General features: G+C 43.0%; 1 protein-coding gene across 18 annotated transcripts in view; it reads left to right on the top strand.

The window, feature by feature from the left end:
• The window catches only part of LOC108081755 (transcriptional regulator ATRX homolog), a 596,348-nt gene that overhangs the window by 313,869 nt on the left and 263,184 nt on the right, over positions 1 to 19,295 (top strand). For 17 of the 18 annotated variants that reach the window (XR_011444416.1, XR_011444415.1, XR_011444417.1 and 14 more), the window contains one exon: positions 4,116 to 4,333. Coding sequence is in view for 14 of the 18 variants with exons in the window: in XM_070283638.1 (XP_070139739.1) it covers positions 4,116 to 4,333 (218 nt within the window). In the remaining 4 variants the exon portion in view is untranslated. Of the gene's footprint in view, positions 1 to 4,115; positions 4,334 to 19,295 lie in introns of those variants that run through there. The other variant, XM_070283640.1, reaches the window with a different exon arrangement.

Here is a 19,295-nt window from a genome sequence, read left to right as displayed (position 1 = left end):
CCTCGAATAGCTCAGATCCGACTTACTCTTTTGATTTGCCCAAGTCGAACCTAATTTTCAGTCCCATTTTAACCGAAAGCTCCCTTAGTTCGGATCTTCATCGTGTAAAACCAGTTTACTCACCGGGTCCCGATGGAATACCAGGCTGCGTGCTCAAGTATTGTGCCGGAGCTCTGTGCAATCCCCTTTTGAAATTGTTTACCTTATCTTTAGAAACCTCAGAATTTCCCCTTATTTGGAAGGAATCATTTATCATTCCTCTCCACAAAAAAGGTAGCAAATCGGACGCCAGCAACTATAGAGGAATCTCTAAGTTGTCGGCAATTCCAAAACTTTTCGAGAATGTAATTACTCCCCACTTGCAGCATTTATGCAGATCCGTAATTTCACCATGTCAGCATGGTTTTATGAGGCGAAGATCGACCACTACAAATCTTCTGGAACTCACCTCTTTCGTTATTAGAGGTTTCCAACGTAACTTTCAAACCGACGTGATTTACACAGACTTCAGTAAAGCCTTTGACTCGGTTAATCACTCTCTTCTTGTAAGGAAGCTTGACTTAATCGGGTTTCCTGTCGATCTACTTAAATGGATTTTGAGCTATTTGAGTGACAGAACTCAAAAGGTTCTGTTTAAAAATGCTCTATCCAAATTCCTCAGAGTCACTTCTGGCGTCCCGCAGGGTAGCCACCTCGGCCCGCTGCTATTTACATTGTTTATCAATGACCTCCCGCTGGTTCTAACGAATTCTAGAGTACTTATGTACGCTGATGACGTTAAGCTATGCTTGCAGTATAAGGACAGCTCTTGCCAGTCAGACCTGCAATCGGATCTTAATAACTTTCAAGCATGGTGTCGTGCTAATTTATTACATCTCAACAGCTCTAAATGCAAGCTGATGACATTTTCACGTGTCACTCCCCAGTTTGCCACTTATATGCTAAATGATTGTGCTCTTGAAAGAATATCTCTTGTTGATGATTTAGGCGTTCGCTTAGACCCTAAACTTTCGTTCTCTGAACATATTTCGTGCACGGTTAATAAGGCCAGAGGCATGCTAGGTTTTATTAAGAGGTGGTCGAAGGAATTCGATTCCCCTTATATAACGAAGACCCTTTTTACTTCATTAGTTCGCCCTATATTGGAGTATGGTTCATGCGTCTGGAGTCCTCAATTCGGAATCCATATTAACCGTATTGAATCTGTACAAAAGAACTTTTTACTTTTCGCCCTCCGTGGCCTACCTTGGGATGCTGATGAGAGGCTACCGTCCTATACAAGTAGACTCCTATTAATTAACTTACCCTCCCTAGCTAACCGTAGAACAATGCTTGGTGTCGTATTCCTTCATAACCTTATAAATGGTGTGGTTGAGAGCCCCTTTCTTTTAGGGCAGCTTAACTTCCACGTTCCCCGACTAACATCTAGAACCCTTATCCCTTTAGTAGTAAATCACTGTAGGCGGGAGTTTGAAGTACATGAACCCTTTAGGGTTTTATGTACGGATTACAACCGCCTCTCTGATATTATAATTCGTAGCGATAACCCTTCTATATTAAAAACCTTAATACTTGTAGAGTTAGCTCGTAGTGTAGCACCGTAGTCTAATTTTGCATGCGTTTCTTTTTATTTTACCTATTTATTTATTCTTGCATGACTTGTAGTAGTTATCTCGTAGAGTAGCACTTATTTTGCATGCGTTTTTCTTTTTATTTATTTTATTTTTTTTTTATTTTTTATATTTTGTTTATTTATTAAATTATGGTTATGGTTATATATTTTTATTATTAGATCATTATTTTGCATGTGTTTTTATTTATTTATATATTTATAGTTTATTATATTATCTCCTAATGTTTCCTCGTACATTTCGTCTGTCCTTCTAACGCGTCTATCTAGTTCGCGATTCGTGCCGTACGTCACACGGCTGCGCCCCTCGGTCGGTTGGGCGGGAGGTGGAAGCGGGACCCCGCGCGAAAAAAAAAAAAATATATACCATATGACCAAACCAAGGGACGCCAAAACAGTTCATCAGCTACTACCTCCTTAGCTGCACTTCAAAATAATCGCTTCGCCGAGTTTGCTGAAGAAGTTGATGCAATAATGGATCTGGATGACCAAGTTAAAGCCGCGCATAAAAAATGCGCCTCATAAAAGTTTAGCTGTCAGCGAACAACCTGGTAAAACAACACCTATGTAAGCCACCAGCTATCTGCGTGCCGTATGTTGCCAAAATGCGCAAGCTGGAAGACCCGCTATATACTATTGTTAAAGATGACGATTTTGACATACGCACTTCAAGATTTGGAGTATCGAGAATCTGCGCAAAAAATTCAACTGCATTTCGACAAATAGTAAAACTGCTCACAGAACAAAAGTGCGAGTTTTGGCATCACCAATTGAGGGAGGATGGAGCGTTTCGAATTGTCGTTGAAGCACTTAAAATTACCATATATCTAGTTTCAAAGGCTGCACTGTCAGAATGGAGCTGGGCAGGAAGCTCAAACCAGATGCTAAATTACCGAAACAAAGCAACTACAGAATAGAGGAATAGAATAAGTATATTCTACAAGTAATAGGAAATCTCCTGAGTCCCATAAAAAAAAAATTGGTTGGTACACCGAGTACATTCTAACTGTCCACAAAAACATCCGACATCAAAAAACTAGAGTTTATTAGTTAAAGGATAAGTGTCCCGAGGTACTCATGTGGCGTTTTTATTTGTACAATTTTTTACTATTTTTTTAACCAAAATTGACAATTCAAAACCACGATTTTTGAATAACAATTAAATTAATTTGTTTAATAAAAAATATAATAAAATTTAAAATTAAATTAGTTAAAGAAGTTATGTTTCAAATTTCAAACCGGTTTGTTAATTAGACACCGAATTTCAAAATGACGTTTTTTTAGGAGAGCGCATTAAAAATTGAGATACTCATACATTGAATACCATAGCTTGCAAATAATTGTTAACAGTTTTTTCCCCTACGCTCTACTCATGCGAAAAACAGAAAAAATTATGAATCTTCACTCTCGCTCTTAACAGCCGACGTCGTCTCTCTTTGCTTTGGTTTTCAGTTTATTGCTTTACGTTAGCTGTTCGTATGGCGCGCTCTTCTACCGCTCTTTTACCGAGGACTGATGCGACTGACGCTCACTCAGAGCGATTTTTAAAAGACCGATTCACTGAAAAGGTCGGCGCAAATGATCTTTTACGGGAATATGTTTTTTTTTGACGTTAGATCTTCTTGAAATTTTTAACCAGAATAAAAAAAATTTATTAAGTGTTCTTTTAATTCATTTATTCAGAATTAAGTTGAAAAATTAACAATGCGTTTAGGTTGTCAGAATTAATTGAACTACGTCTTTCACTTAATTTATAAATTTATAAATCAAAGTGACGCGAAGAATCTATAAAACTTCGCATACGCATGTGCGCTTTCGAATGAAACTTTTCATACACACATACATGCGCAAAAGGCTTTTTGACTCTTCGCTCAAGAGCAAACGTACCGTGAATGGGCACAGCAAAAGAGAACAGAAAAAACTGTTGGTCAGCTGATCGTGAGCAAACTTTGTATAAAACCAATTCGATTGGTTGCTCTTAGGATCTTCGCTCTAATGCTAGGAAAAAAACAGTTTTTTTGAGATCGCTCGAATCTGTCAACCGTTATTTGCGAGCTATGTTGAATACCTAACGACCTCCGTTAAACTATGGATGACATAACTTCGTTACTTTTGCTATGATCGATGTAAAACTTGGACACAATATTCTTATGATAAAAAAAAAATATTACAAAAACAAGTACGCCTGCGTGGCGGTACCGCTTTCTTACGTGTCCTCACACCACTCAATCAATGAACCTAATTAATTTGTTGTACCAAAACCTTTTAAGGTGTGACAGGTGACCCTATTTATCTAATTAATAAACCATAATTAGCGATAAGATGGCCTGGTAATTAAGTTCTCATACTACTCCGAATGTATAAGGAAGAAAATATTTCTTGTCACTCAAATTGAACAAGTTGTGTTTCTTAATAATATATGTACATAAGTTTGGTTAAAAATGATTAACTATTTATTTTAACGTTTTAACCACTTTTCTTTCAGCAAAAAGGTAAAAAGGATAAACTAAAAATATCTTGTCCCAATTCCGATGAAGATCAGCCAGATGACATTTATGACAGTCAAACAGGTGTAATGTCTGTAACTAATGATTGGTGGCGAAAATATCTTGTGAAACAAGACTTGGAAACTATCGTTCCAAGTAATAAACTGCGTGTGATGTTTTCAATTCTTCATATGTGTGCAGAAAAAGGAGAAAAATGGTAAGTACTGCATCGAGAACCAACTTTGAATACCTTTTATCTCTGTTTTCTTTATACTCATATTCTTATTCTTATTATTATTATTATCTACACTTAACAATACTATAAAACAACCACATACATATGTACGACATTGACGGGGCAAAGGGTCCGCATTGTGCGGCCGCAAAGCAATGCTCGTTCCTCCCTCTTTCCAGCGACTTGATGGATTTCATCAACTTAGCGGAGAATTCCGCCACCGCATCCCACGTCCTTTGGTCTGACAGCATCAACGACATCAGCGTGTCAACCCTGATCACTGACCCTGCTACCGCCTCAAGCTCGTTCCCCTCCTCGTCGAATCGGCGACATTCGAAGATGATGTGGCCCGCATCCTTGATTATTCCGGAACGGCACTCCGGTCATCCGTCCTCCGTCTCGTGGTCGAACCTTTTCAAGTAGCTGCGGAAGCAGCCATGCCCGCTTAGAACCTGGGTTAGGTAAAAATCTACCTTCCCATGATTCCGCTCCATTCAGGCCTTGATGCTGGGGATGAGCCTATGCGTCCATCGTCCCTTAGGCGAGGCATCCCACCTGGCCTGCCAGTTCCTATAGCTCCTTGCCCTGGCCGCGCTTTTCAGCTCGGCAGTCGTGGCTCTGTCGGGTCCATGCTGACTATGCAACGTAGCACGAATGTCCGCCTTCTCGCGGACCAGCTCCTTCAGTGGAACTAGGCCGGCTAGCACCAGAACCGCGTCGTCCGAAATCGTACGACACTCGGATGGCACAGAGTCTATAGGTTGACTCGACTCCCCGCATTTAGGACTTCTTGTTTGCCGCCTCAGCCCACACCAGCGCCGCATACAGAAGTTGGGAGGTGACAAGGCTTACCAGCAGCCTTCTGGTGTTCTGCTTGGGTCCTCGTGTGTTTAGCAGCATCCGGGCGAGTGCGCCTGCTGTTCCACTGGCCTTCTTCTGAGCGTACTGGAGTTGCTCCTTGAAGCATAGCCTAGTGTCGAGAAGAACACCAAGGTACTTTACTGCCCTCTGCGACTGGATTACGGCCGACCTGGATCTCGGTCGTTTCCACTTTTTTCCGGCTCGAAATAAGGACCGCCTCAGTCGTGTGCGCCGCTTGCTCCAGACCAGAGCTCGAGAGCCACGATTCGATCGCCTTGATAGCAGCATTCGCCTTATCTTCTGCAGCCGTGCGCTCCTTTGCAACTACTCTTCGTATACTCTGGAACCCACATCCGTGTCCACAATAAGCACCCTCTCGCTGAAGTAGCTCCTCGCTATCTCCAGTAGGTACCCTGGGATGTTCAGGCCAGCAAGGGACTCCAGCTTCCGGTTCCAGTCGGCAGTGTTTAAGGCGTTCCTTACGTCCAGCGTTACCACTAGGCAGTAATTTTTCCAGCCGCCTTTTCACCGCTTCTTCCAGCGCCTCGGCTGACATGCCGTCCAGCGCGATAGCTAATGGCTGGGTGCACAGCGTGTCCGGCCGGTAGGCTTTTCTGGGCCGCGGCAGCGTGCGGGTGTTCCACTCCGGTACACCCAGTACACAGAATCGCCTCGTAGTCGCTACCAGTGTAAGCGTCGCTGACTCTCCAGCTATTATTGAGGCGGCTCCTGTTCTAGCAAACGTGTGCCTCACCCCGTCGTTGAGGATACCTACGTCCGTCGAGGCAAATGCCTCCAGCACCGCGCATCCCCTGGCGTTAGTGGAGACGGATCCCCACTCGAGGGCCCAGGAGTTGAGATCGCCTCCGACTACAACCTTGGCCCTGCCACGCATATCGCTGCATAGGTTGTCAAGGATCCTGCTGAATGCCTCCAGCGGGAGACTGGGGGCCAAGTAGCAGCTGTATATGCAAAAGCCGCTGACTTCCGCATGCACAAATCCATCGGCTGCCAGGATGTTGGACATCCGCCGCTGTCCGTCGCCACAGAGCCAAAAGGCCGCCTTGCCGGAGCGGGCCTTCGCCCATGCTCCTCCCTCCCTCGCCTAAGTATAGCAACGTCCGCCGCTTACCTCACTTACTGTTTGCAGTAGCAGGTCCTGCGCCAAATTAAGTTGAATCAACTGCATGCAGGCATACGGTTCCCGTTCCCGCTGTTCGAGGCTGGGCAGCCCATGCCGCCATCGTGCCTCGTCTCCTTGCTACCAGCCGCCTTGCAAAGGAAACATATTGGCTGCTTGGAACATCCGGCTTCCTTGTGTCCCGACTCTCCGCATTTGAAGCAGTAGGCATTCCTATCCACCGGGTTCTTGCAGTGAATCGCAATGGGCCCGGTTTCTAGGCATCTGAAGCACCGGATCTTTCCCTGATCCTACAGGTTGACCATCCGATTCGCACCTCTCCACGCTGCAGAATTGCCTTGCCCAGTGGAACGGAAAGGCTGACTACCACCAGCTGCGTCTCTGAGCCGCCACGGCGCATGCTCCGGACTCTTACCCGTTCTGCCTAGAAATTAAATTGGCGGCGCAGACTTCCTTCTTCGAGGTGATGGAGTCGATGTTCCGTACCTCCAGAACTCTCCTTCATGGTCTCGGCGCTCTCACCGCTCCCTTTGGCCACCTTTAGGAGCAGGTTGCCGTTGTTGGTGCGCCGAACCTTGGAGATACAAGCACCCAGGTCCGACAACTGCTTGTCGTCCCTCCAGGAAACCATGGCTAGTACCTCGCTGTAGGACTTGCCGTTTGCTTGCACGATGACAGCGCTGCCCTCGGCTTCTTAGCGACTACCATCCATTCGCCAGTGGTTTTGCGGGTTCCGAATGGGCTCCTTGAGTCTTTCTTCGGGGTGTCCTGGGCCCCTTCACGCTTCCCTGTTGCGCTGCGCTGGTTGGTGTAGGGACAGGCGTCATTTTGACAAACAGCTCCCTCGTGGAGACAGTGATGTGACGCGTCGTCTTGTCCATCATTTTCGTGGAGACTTCCTGCAGTAGTTTCCCCAGCTCCTGGAGATCCTGCAGACTGGCTGCCTCCTCTGACGCCTTGCTCCTCTTCGCCGGCGTAGTTCTGTGCGAGCTGGTCGGGCTCGCAGGATACCGCGTCCTCTTGGGGGGCAGCGTAGAGCTTCTAGAGTTTCCGGCGCAATGGGCGATCGGGAGAGCTTGCTGCTCCTTAAGTACGGCTGTAAAAGCTCCTCCACTGACGTTTTACAACACTAGGGTCCAGAAGCGATCAGCTGTGTTTACGTTTTGGAAGAAAACGCGGGGGAAATGGATTGTGGTGTGTGGAAAAAAGTAAAAGTGAGAGCAGAAAAGCGTTTGTGCGGAGAAGAGGTGAGAGTCACCCCCTCCCCTTACCTCGGGTCCCTCCGGTGGATCAAGTGCCCATGTTGATTGGGCAACTGGGGAAAACTGCAGGGGCCGATCCAGGAGCAGTACAAGGTACGTACCAGGGTACAAGAAGTGTCGCACTGCACTTTCGACTACTTTCAGGCTAAATACACACCGGCACCGACCAAAAAAAAAAAAATAATATCAGACGGAGCGTGGCCAGAAACACAACCTCAACCAACTGTGTGTATCGCACCTTTTCGGTAGTGACCATAAGTGAGCGCAAGGCAACCAACTAGAATACAAAATCAGCTTAGAATTTTCAAATTGTAGGTAGGCATAGGTGGAGAGGCCCTTTCCCTCCCTTGGGCCATAGAGCTGTTTTGTTTCCTAGTTATAATTTATGTAAGGCATCCTTTCATTCTGCCCACTAGCTGTGTTTTCCAATTACTTGCATTAAGTCTCACCACACTTTGAGCCGCCGCACAGGAGCGCCTCTTAAACAATTAGCGTTCAAAAAATCGAAAAAGACATGATCGCAAAAACGATTCTAACCATACTTATTCGACCGAAAGTTTTTCAAGGTCTTAGAGTCTGCACTAAAATCAATTTTAAGATTTTTTTGTTGAAGATATAAGCATTCGAAGTTTAACTTTTTTTCGCTTTTTGCATCATACAAAACAAAATGGGTAAATTGGTCGACTTTCAAGTCATTGTAGACAAAAAATATAAAACCAATGCTCATGGTTTTTACTTTAAATGATAGATACATTCATAAACTGTTAAAGAACCTAAAAAAACGGAACATTGGTTTGTGCTTGTACAACTAAATCGCTACCTGCCAGGTTTCCATTTTTTTCACCTTTTTATACCCTTGCAGGGTATTATAATTTCAGTCAGAAGTTTGCAACGCAGTGAAGGAGACCTTTCCGACCCTATAAAGTATATATATTCTTGATCAGCATCAACAGCCGAGTCCGTCTGTCACTCCGTCCGTCTGTCCGTCTGTCCGTCTGTCCGTCCGTCCGTCTGTCCGTCCGACTGTCCGTTTCTACGCAAACTAGTCCCTCAGTTTTAAAGCTATCTAAATGAAACTTTGCATATAGTCTTCTATATACTCTCACTGCTATATATGTCGGAACAGGCCGGATCGGACGACTATATCATATAGCTGCCATACAAATGTTCGATAAATTTTTAGGAAAAAAATTATAACTTGACTGTTTTTTTTAAATTTTGTAACATATAACGTTGCTGTGGTGATAGAGAGAGCGGATGGTGGTTTAAACTAAGGCAGAGTACGCGCTTGCATTTCCGGCTGGGGGGGGGGGGGGGGTAAGATAGGTTTCCGCTTAGCTCTGCTCTCCTGCGTTAGCAATAATTATTTAAAATGAATTCGCGTACAAAAAGGATTATAAAGGAGGAGTGTCGTCACTACTATTCTCGTCAGCTTCATGAAGGACCGGCGCTATAAGGGAACAAAAAGTAAACAGCAATGGGAAACCTTCCTACTGGTTTTCACATAGCTGCGAAAATCGCCCACCCTACCTTGATCTCTGAATCGACCGAAATTAATCAGAAATCCCTTGAAAGGTTAACCTCTACTGGGCCATGACATTCCAACACGACTGGATTCAAACATTATATTCATTTAGTGCATCTTCAAGTAAATAATATTTATTCTATAAATAAAAATAATCAAAAATTGGTTCAGCTTCATTTCCATAAATTTGTGCTGTTTTATATGGCATAAGATATTAACAATATAGTTTTAACAAATATAGCTTTAACCTATTCATTTTTCAAAAAAGGTAGTTATACTATACAATATAAAGAAATTTAAAGTGTAATACTAGAGCTCATAATATAGGCATACGAAAATACTTGGTAGGCAGTGTAATGTAAAATTAAAAAATAATTAACGGATCGCAATGTCTGCATTACCGAGCTTCTAATTCTTATTCACTCGAACTTTAAAGCTTGGCATTACGAAAAGCTTTCGTTTTTGATCTTACACCAAAAGAAAATCTTGCATTTGGACAACCAATTAACTCACATTTCTGCAATTCCCACGTAGAAAGATCTTTCGCCGAGAGCTGCAAGAGGCGTTTATGTTTGCTGAAAAGAAATCTAAACGTCGGTAACGAAAACACTAAAGCTTTTACTCTGCTTGATTGCGGTTTTCGGGTTTTGTTTTGATTATGATCATTCGCACTGTCTTCATATTTTTCACTCGGTACACTTCGAACAATTATTTTTCATTAATTTTCGAAATAAATTAAAATTAGAGGTATATATATTAGATAGTTTCTTTGCAGGTAATCTGCAGACTTCAAATCAAGATTTCAGTACATAAACTCCATTTATGATTTAATTTCTTTTACTGGGCTAATTTTCAGCACTTAAAAAAAATCTATAGTTGAGATTCCCATAGGAAATGTTATAGTAAAAATAGCAAACTAGATTGCTGGCGTTAAATTTCCGTTTCGGCCATTCTGTATTATTTTCTTAACTTCACTCAATTTCCTATTTCTCATTTTTCTTGTCACTTTATTAATTAGGCAATTTCTCTGACGTCACTAGGAATTTTCACCACCACGAAAGTTCACAGCGCTCAGGGCATGAGCATTAAATTTCTCGCGTTTGTATGGCCGAGTACTCGGTAGTAATTTATTTCCCGTGTACACGCACATTTCTCGCACAAAAAAAAACCAGGGATTGCAAATAAGAGTTATGAGTAAAATAAAAGTTATTACCAAAAAATTGAGCTGGAAAGATGAAATATTTAGGTATACCATAATTTTTGAAGGAGTTCTCAAAAATAAAATAAACTTTTATAACCAATTTTTATTTTTTAATTGCGCTTTAACTCTTATTTTTAAATATTAATAAAAAAGTTGTAGAATAATTATTATTTTTCAATTTGTATATAAAAGTTGAGTTATAACAGTTATTTTCAATTTTTAAAATAATAATTGAAATTTAAAATTATTTTCCAATTTTTATTTTAAAAAATTAAAAATTAAAATTATTTTCCAATTTTTATTTTAAAAATTCAAAATAATAATTATTCTCCAATTTTTATTTTAAAAATTCAAAATAATAATTATTCTCCAATTTTTATTTTAAAAATTGAAAATAAAAATTGAATCGCAATAACTTTCCAACGGAGCGGTATATCTTAAAGATTGGCATATATAATGATTCTACGCTTCAATACCTTTCGTTTGATGTATATATTGTGGTTATTGCATGTACACAAATATGTACATGAACATAAGTGCATATAATAAAAAATTCACCGTTTCACAAACAAACATGAATACTGAGATAATTACCCAGCTACAGGTAATAATATTTAAATAAAAAGGTGACAATTTATTATATATATTTTCGTTATCTGCATTTTGGGCTTGCCATTTGTAAAAGGTATTTTAGTATCCTTGTTTGTTTGGGGAATGTAATAAGCATTACGTATACGCATATTTTTATGCATAAGCAATAACCACAATATATACATCAATTGCGATTCAATTTTTATTTTCAATTTTTAAAATAAAAATTGGAGAATAATTATTATTTTCAATTTTTAAAATAAAAATTGGAAAATAATTTTAATTTTCAATTATTATTTTAAAAATTGAAAATAACTGTTATAACTCAACTTTTATATACAAATTGAAAAATAATAATTATTCTACAACTTTTTTATAAAACTTGAATAATAAGAATTAATTTCCTATTTTTTCTATATAATTGTAAAATAACTCTTATTTCATAATTTGTATTATAAAAATTATAACTGTTACGATCCCTAAAAAAAAACAAAAAAAAAACTCTGCGGCTGCGGCTAAGCGTTAATTCCAACCAAAAGAAAAATCTCTGCTGCGGCTGATGATGATGATGACGAGAACGACGATGAAGGGGGCGAGGACGATGATGCTCCTTGTGTGGTATTGCAAGAGACGATTAAGAATCGTGTCGGCTACGTGTCGGGGATTGTTGTATTCGTCAACCAATATGCCCCATGCGCTTGTGTAATTTTCTTCTTTTAGATCGATGTGTCTTATCAATCTCTCTGCCTCTCCAGTTACGGTGGTTTTTAGATACCACATTTTCCGTACTGTCGGCATGTTGACATGAGTTTGCCCACAGGCTGCTGTATGCTTGCAGCGTCTGCGTTTCCTTGGGCATGGCTCGTAGTTTGAGCCATTGCGTCAGTTATGGCGCTTCGATACTTGTCGTATGAGTCACGACAGTCTTTGTAAAACCTTACATATTCCGAGGTTCTATATTTCTCCAGAACATTACGGTCATTTTCCGCAAATCGATTCCACGCTTCATCGATTGCGGCCAACTTAGATTGAAAGTATGTTGGGTTTTGTTTCCTGCTCGCAGAATCTTTCTTGAAATTGCGGATCAGTTTTGAGATCTCTTGACTGATCTCTTCCTGCAAGTCTAACGCCTCTGTGGCTGCTCGCTCCTCCATGGTAGTCATGTTGAAAAGTGCTATATTCTTGACCCGTTGGGATTGTTTTATTCGCTTTTTAAGCTGGATACGCTCCTATTCGCAACCGTTTAGCGGTCTAAAGAATTAGCACTTGTTCACTTGACTTGGAGAACACACTAGATTCTAAGTTCTAGTGGAAGGATTTTTTCAAAGGATGCCCAGGATTGTTCCAAGAGTTGGGGAACTTGACTCGTGGCACTTGAATTGTCCTTAGGACTTGATCGTCAGGCCTGAATTGTCGTCAGGACTTGATCGTCAGGACCTGAATTTTCCTTAGGATTCGATCGTTAGGACGTTAGGCAGGACGTCAGGACGTGAATTGTCGGCAGGACGTGAACTGTCGGGGTCACCAAAATGTTTATATGAGTGTTTGTTTGTGTGAGTAGGCTTCGATGCCTGGCAAAATAGCACATAAACTAATTGCCTTGTTTGTGTCGCACCCAGCACTTGAACTAGGTGAACTGCAGTTGGAGGAGTAAAGATCTCTTTGAGTTAAAGATGATTCCTGACTTTATTGATTCAAACTTAACGATATTTATAGCTAACAAATGTGCTTGCATTTACGAATATTAATGATAAAGAATAATGTAGGTTGCTAGTGCATGCGGAAACAAATATGCTTACAAATGTTGATGTGCAAGAATAATGTAGGTTGTAATGGTATATGCAGAATGGGGCTATTGCTCCATCCAACTTCATCGCGTCAGCAGAATCTACATATGCGCTTGACCTGGTAATCTATACTTTATTTTGGCCGCATATGAGAGTGCTGCGACTGACGAATTACAGATTATGTAATGTTATGATTATGAATTATATATATTGCAGCGACTGAACAATTTGTTTCAGAAAAGTACAAGCTATCTATAAATGCATTTATTTAACGGCTGCATCATAACACATTTATAATCGATTGCTTCAAAATTTGTCCGGGTACATACACTACACATACACATGGATGGCTTAACAGTTAACAGAAGAATACGAATCGGACGCCCAGCGGTACCGCCGCTTGGCATTGCTTCGCGGGCGCGGTGACTCCTACTCCGTCTGCTCCTTTCGCCTTCGCTCCAACTCCCTGAGAGACTTCATAACTTCCGCGGCGAATGTCGCTGGAGCCTCCCACACTCGCTGGTCTGCCAGCATCATCAGCACAACCAAGATTCTGGACCCTGCTACCGCCTCCAGCTCATGTCGCTCGTGGTCAAATCGGTGGCACTCGAACAGCACGTGCTGAGCGTCCTCGACGACGCCGGAGCCAAACTCTGGGCAACAGTCCTCCGTCTCGTGGCCGAATCGCTTTAAGTAGCTGCGGAAACAGCCATGTCCGCTAATCACCTGGGTGAGGTAGAAATCTACCTGCCCATGCGACCTCTCTACCGAGCTCGATAGGTTCGGGATGAGCGTGTGCGTCCAGCGTCCTTTTGCGAGGAGTCCCAGCGATTTTGCCAGTTCTCGAAGCTCCTCCTTTTGGCGGTAACCTTCGACTCTGCTCTAGTCTGCAGGGTTGCTTCCCTGTCCTGCGCGACTGCGTAGTTCTCCGCCCTCTCCTGAATGAGCTCCGGGACTTGTCCGGCGATGAAGGCGCACGCGATGCTGACGGCGCACGATGCCTTAGCGGCTTCCGCCCACACTGGCGCTGCATACAGCATCTGCGACGTCACAACAGTCGTGAGCAATTTCCTGGTTGCCTGCTTCGGCCCTCTAGTGTTTAGAAGCATCCTGGATAGCGCTCCTGCCGTTCCGCTGGCCTTCTTGTGGACAAAGTCCAGGTGCTCCTTGAAACACAGGCGCGTGTCGAGAAGGACGCCAAGGTACTGGATTGCCCTTTGGGACCGTATCATGGTTCCACCGACGCTCACGCTAGCTGTCTCCACCGCTTTCCGACTTGAGACAAGCACCGCCTCCGTCTTGTGGGCCGCCAGCTGCAGTCCTGCGTTCGCTAGCCAAGACTCAACAACCTGCACCGCTGCGTCGGCGTGGGCCTCAACCGTAGCTAGCTCCTTGGCTACCACCACTATGGCGACGTCATCGGCAAAACCAACCAGGCTGGTGTCCACTGGCATTGGAATTCTCAGAACTCCGTCGTACATGGCGTTCCAGAGCAGGGGTCCCAAAACGGAGCCTCCCGCAGGGCTCTCTGGCTGAGACTTTGTATGCTCTGGAACCCAGGCATGTGTCCATCGTGAGCACTCTGTTGCTAAAGTAGCTTAGCGCTATATTCAGCAGGTAGCTAGGGATGTTAAACATCCTCAGGGACTCCAGTGTCCGCCCCCAGTCAGCCGTGTTGAACGCGTTTCTAATGTCCAGGGTAACCACTAGACAGTAGGATTTCGTTCCTCCTCTTCACCTGGAACCAGCGATGGCTTCCCTAGCCACCTTAACCACCTTCACGATGGCGTCAATGGTAGACCTTCCCTTCCTGAAGCCGTATTGCTCAGGGGATAGGCTGCCCGCTGCTTCGATGGCTTCTGTCATCCTGGTTGCGATCACCATCTCGAAGACTTTGCCTATTATGTCCAGCAGGCAGATTGGCCTGTAGGAGGATGCTTCTCCTGGCGGCTTTTCTGGCTTGGCCAACACTAACAGCCGTTGCCGTTTCTACCTTACGGGGAACGTACCTTCCTGGAAGTATTTGTTAAAAAGCCCGGCCACTTGCTCCGTCAGCAACGCTAGGTTTTCAGCACCGCGCGGCCTCTTGCGTTTGTCCGGGAAGATCCCCATTCGATAGCCCAGGCGTTAAAGTCGCCACCGACCACGGCGTTGCTATGTCCCCGGAAGTCGATGCTCAACTCATCCAGGATTCGACCAAAGGACTCCAGCGAAAGGCTGGGCGCCAGGTAGCAGCTGTATAGCCACGTACCGCCAACATTTGCTCTGACGAAGCCGTCAGCCGCTTGATGTCGCACATCTGCTGCGCGCCCACTCCTCCACAGGGCCGCTTTGCCAGTACGGTCCGTGGCCCAGTCTCGACTGTTTCCTATCCTGTATCACTCGCTGAGGAAGTCTACCTCTGAGCCGCGTTCGCGCACCGTCTGCGTCAGAAGATCCTGCGCGGCTCTGCAGTGATTCAGGTGTCGGCCGCTGTGTTGGTATGTGGCTGCTGGTGATGCGAGAATGGAGGGGAAAAGATAAACAACGACTTTCGCTTAAGCTTAAGCTAAGATAATTATTATTTCTTAAGCTTAAATATAATTCTTACATCGAGTGGCTAAGCTTACATATTAATGGAAATAAAGAAATTTACAATAGTTATTCGCGCGAGTTTTGTTTTTATTTCGGCTCTTGGCCGCCGCCGTTTGTTTTTGTTTTTGTTTCTGGTGCTGCTGCTGTTGTTCGCTATCCGTTAGCGTTAGTGGTTGTGACTCTCCATGAGCGTTGGCGGCTGTTGTTATTGTGGCTCTCCATGAGCGTTGGCGGCTGTTGTTATTGTTGCCGTTGGCCGCTGCTGTAGTTGTTGTCGTTGACCGCTGCTGTTGGTGTTGTCGTTGATTTTGTCATTTCCAGGGCTGTGTCCTTTTAGGCAGTTTAGAGCTAGGCAGAATTGTAGATATTCAATTTGTTTTTTCATAAAATCAGCTGCCTTATGTGTGTATTCATTATTGTCTTGTCTGTAAATTTTTTGTTTGGCATCTAAGAACGCCTGGAATAAATTGCCTCTGAACGAGATGACCAATGTCTAGCGAATATGGCAGCAATATCTTCTGCGCTTGTTTTTTTTTTAGGGTTGGCTTTTATTTTATTTATTGAATCTTCTCATTTATTAGACTAACAATAAGTGTATTAAATCTTACAATACTACCTAACTAGCAGTCATGTAGACTGGTACAGAGTAAATGGCCTTGGCTGGGTTGGAAGGTCGTTACATAGTAGACGGCTTCTGTCAGTGATAGTTCTTAGGATTTTTGATTGGGCGCGCTGTATGATGTCTAGATTGGTGCTGCACGCGTTCCCCCAAAGCTGGGAGCCATACGTCCATATAGGCTTTAGTGTGGAGTTGTAGAGCAGGACCTTGTAGTCCAGACACAGTGGCGATCGGGAGTTTATGAGCCAGTGGAGGCAGCTGTCTTTTAGTTTTAGATGAAGTTTCTTGCATTCAATATGTCTTCGCCATGTTAGGCGTCTATCCAGGTGGACGCCCAGAAACGTTACCACGTTGACTTCTGGGATCTGCGTGCTACGTAGGGCATGTTTGTCTGTTGAAAGTAAACGTTATGTGCTTACACTTTTGTTCATTTATTTTGATACGCCAGTCAGATAGCCACTTCTAACTTATATATATTTGTACCTAATTTTTGTCTAATTCTAGCTTTTATTCCTACGGGTGCTAGTTTAGCGTTAAAATGAGAAGCCATATTACTAAGTTGAAAATTCCTTTTAATAACTTTATCACCTATTTCAAAGGAGCGCGGTTGTTTTCTCAAATTATACGCTCGTTGATTTTTAGTATATGCTTTCTCCAAATTCTTGCATATATCTGACCTACTTCTTGAAAATTCGTCTTCGCGAGTTATTCTGGCACTGCTTTCTGTTAGTAATTCAAGATTTTTAAGCAGCTTATAGTCTTCGCCGTGAGTAATCATGTGTTGTCCAAACACAACCAAATAAGGAACAGCTCCAACTAACTGGTGGATAGAGTTCCGAAGGGCACAATTGATTGCACTAAGATAGGTGTCCCATTCCCGCTGATCTTTCCGCACATATGATCGAAGAGCAGCATTAATGGAGCGGTTAACTCTTTCGGCAGCATTTGATTGGGGAGCATAGGCACCTGTACACAAATGTTTAACTCCGTATTTAGAAATAAATTCTTCAAAGTCGTGGCTCTTAAATTGTTTTCCATTGTCGCTAACAATGGTTTCCGGAACGCCATAGGAAGGGAAAAGTTCTTCTCTCAAGTACTCGATTATGACATTGAAAGTAAACTTCCGCACTGGTTTTAAAAACGTAAACTTTGAAAAATGGTCTAGTATAATAAAGATGCCGATGTTGCCTTTCTTGGTTCGTGGAAAGGGTCCTAAGAAATCGACATAAAGACGCTGGAATGGTCTTTCGCTAGTCGCTTGGCTTCCCATTGGCGGTTTGAGGCCAACTGTCGGATGTTTAGAAGTTCGACATAATTCACATCGAGCTATATATTCCCGCACGTCTGTAGCCAGTCGTGGCCAGTAGAAGCTACGTCGAATTCTTTCTAAGCACTTAGCGACTCCACAATGAGCAGACGATGGTTGGTCATGATTGGAGCGAATCACTTCATCCCTAAGCTCTGATGGGACGAATAATTTCCAATCCTCATCTTGGTTTTCTAAAGAGGGAAAACAAGTCCGATGGTATAGATAGTTGTCAATTACTTGAAAATCTGGTAAATTCGCAACCTTAAACTTTTCTTTGAGTGAAGAATACTCATCGGATTGAAAAGCTTTGGATTCTAAATCAATTCTAGGCAGGGTTTCGAATTCTATCGAGGCGATAGGCTCTTCGTCTTCAAAGGATCGCGATAATGCGTCTGGAACTACGTTTTCACATCCTTTGCGATGCTCTATGTCAAACGTAAATCTTTGGAGCTTGATGGCCCATCTGGCCAGTCGGCCACTGAGGTCCGATTGGTTCATCAACCAGCGAAGGCTCGCATGATCAGTTACGATCTTAAACGGGTGACCCTCTACATACATTCGAAACTCTTTCACAGCTAAAATAACGGCAAGGCATTCTAGTTCTGTTACTGTGTAGTTTCTTTGCGCTTAATTTAATTTCTTTGACATGTATGCAATGGGTCTTTCAATCCCTGATTCGTCACACTGCGATAAAACGACACCAACTCCATGTAGAGAGGCGTCGCATTGTATGATAAACGCTTTGGTATAATTAGGATGTACCAGTAAAGGAGCTGAGCAAAGTCTTGACTTTATTTCTTGAAATGCTGCTTCAGCGTCCTCATTCCACTCGAATGGTTTCTTTCCTAGGAGTTCTGTCAAGTGAAAGATCACTGTGGAATACTGTGCTATATATCGCTGATACCAGCCCGTCATTCCTAAAAACCTTCGAAGTTGTCGTTGGGTTTTCGGAGCTGGAAATTCGGATACTGCTCGAACTTTTTCGGGATTTATTTGCAGGGTTCCTTCTCCAACTATATATCCAAGATTCGACCTGCTTCAAACAAAATTGGCTTTTGGATACATTTATAGTCAGCCCAGCTTTTCGAAGCTGAGTTGCTACCTCTGCAAGATGCAATAAATGATCTTCGAAACTGGAGGACAAGACTAACAAGTCATCCAGATATACTTAAACATGAGATTTGAGCTTAAATGGAAATACTAAGTCCATAAGACGACATAAGGTTTGTGGAGCATTGGTTAACCCAAACGGCATCCTCTTAAATTGATACAGTGGGCGGTTGGGTACCGTGAATGCGGTTTTGGCCTGCGATTGCTGATCTAAAGCGATTTGCCAAAATGCATCTTTTAAATCAATTTTTGAAATACAGTGAACAGGAGGGAGACGACTTATTAATCCATCTTATAATGGCATTGGGTAAGCGTCTTTTATTGTGACTGAGTTTAACTTTCGTGCGTCCGGGTTTTAAAATTAGGGTCACTGGAGAGGACCATGGTGAAGCTGGAGCTTCTTCTATGACATCTTGGGATATCATTTGGTCGATATCGTTGCAAAGTAATTTTTCTCTCGCCGGAGATAAGGGATAAAATCTCTGTTTTATAGGTTTAGCATTTGCCGTATCGATCGAATGTTCGACTAACAGTGTTTTTCCAAGTCCGTCTTTTTCAAAGGAAGGAAACAGATTAATAGTAGACTTCAATCTCGTTAATTCCGATTTACTAAGGTTCAATTTATCGGAATGTTCTAACGGATCTACCTGAAGTTCATTAATATGACTTGTAATCGAAACTGAAATTCCAAATTCGAGTCGAGTTCTGGGTATTGCTCCAGATCTTGAACTGGCTGCTGTTGCTGCGCTTGGTGCCTGCAAAGCCTGAGCTCTTGCTTCCACCGATTCTAGATTTATATCTGATCGAGTTAGGTGCTGTCGGCACAAAGGACAAGTCTCATTGCTGTCTAACCAAGTTAATAGACACTCTCTATGAAATTGATGTCTACAAGGTGTGGTAAGTATTTCGCCCTCAGTGACTACATTACAAATTGTACAAAAGAAACCTTCACCGGCAGGTGGTA

The sequence above is a fragment of the Drosophila kikkawai genome, chromosome 2R, assembly GCF_030179895.1.
Source record: "Drosophila kikkawai strain 14028-0561.14 chromosome 2R, DkikHiC1v2, whole genome shotgun sequence".
In the NCBI taxonomy this organism is placed as follows: Eukaryota; Metazoa; Arthropoda; class Insecta; order Diptera; family Drosophilidae; genus Drosophila; species Drosophila kikkawai.
This window is presented reverse-complemented; position numbering and strand designations above follow the sequence as displayed.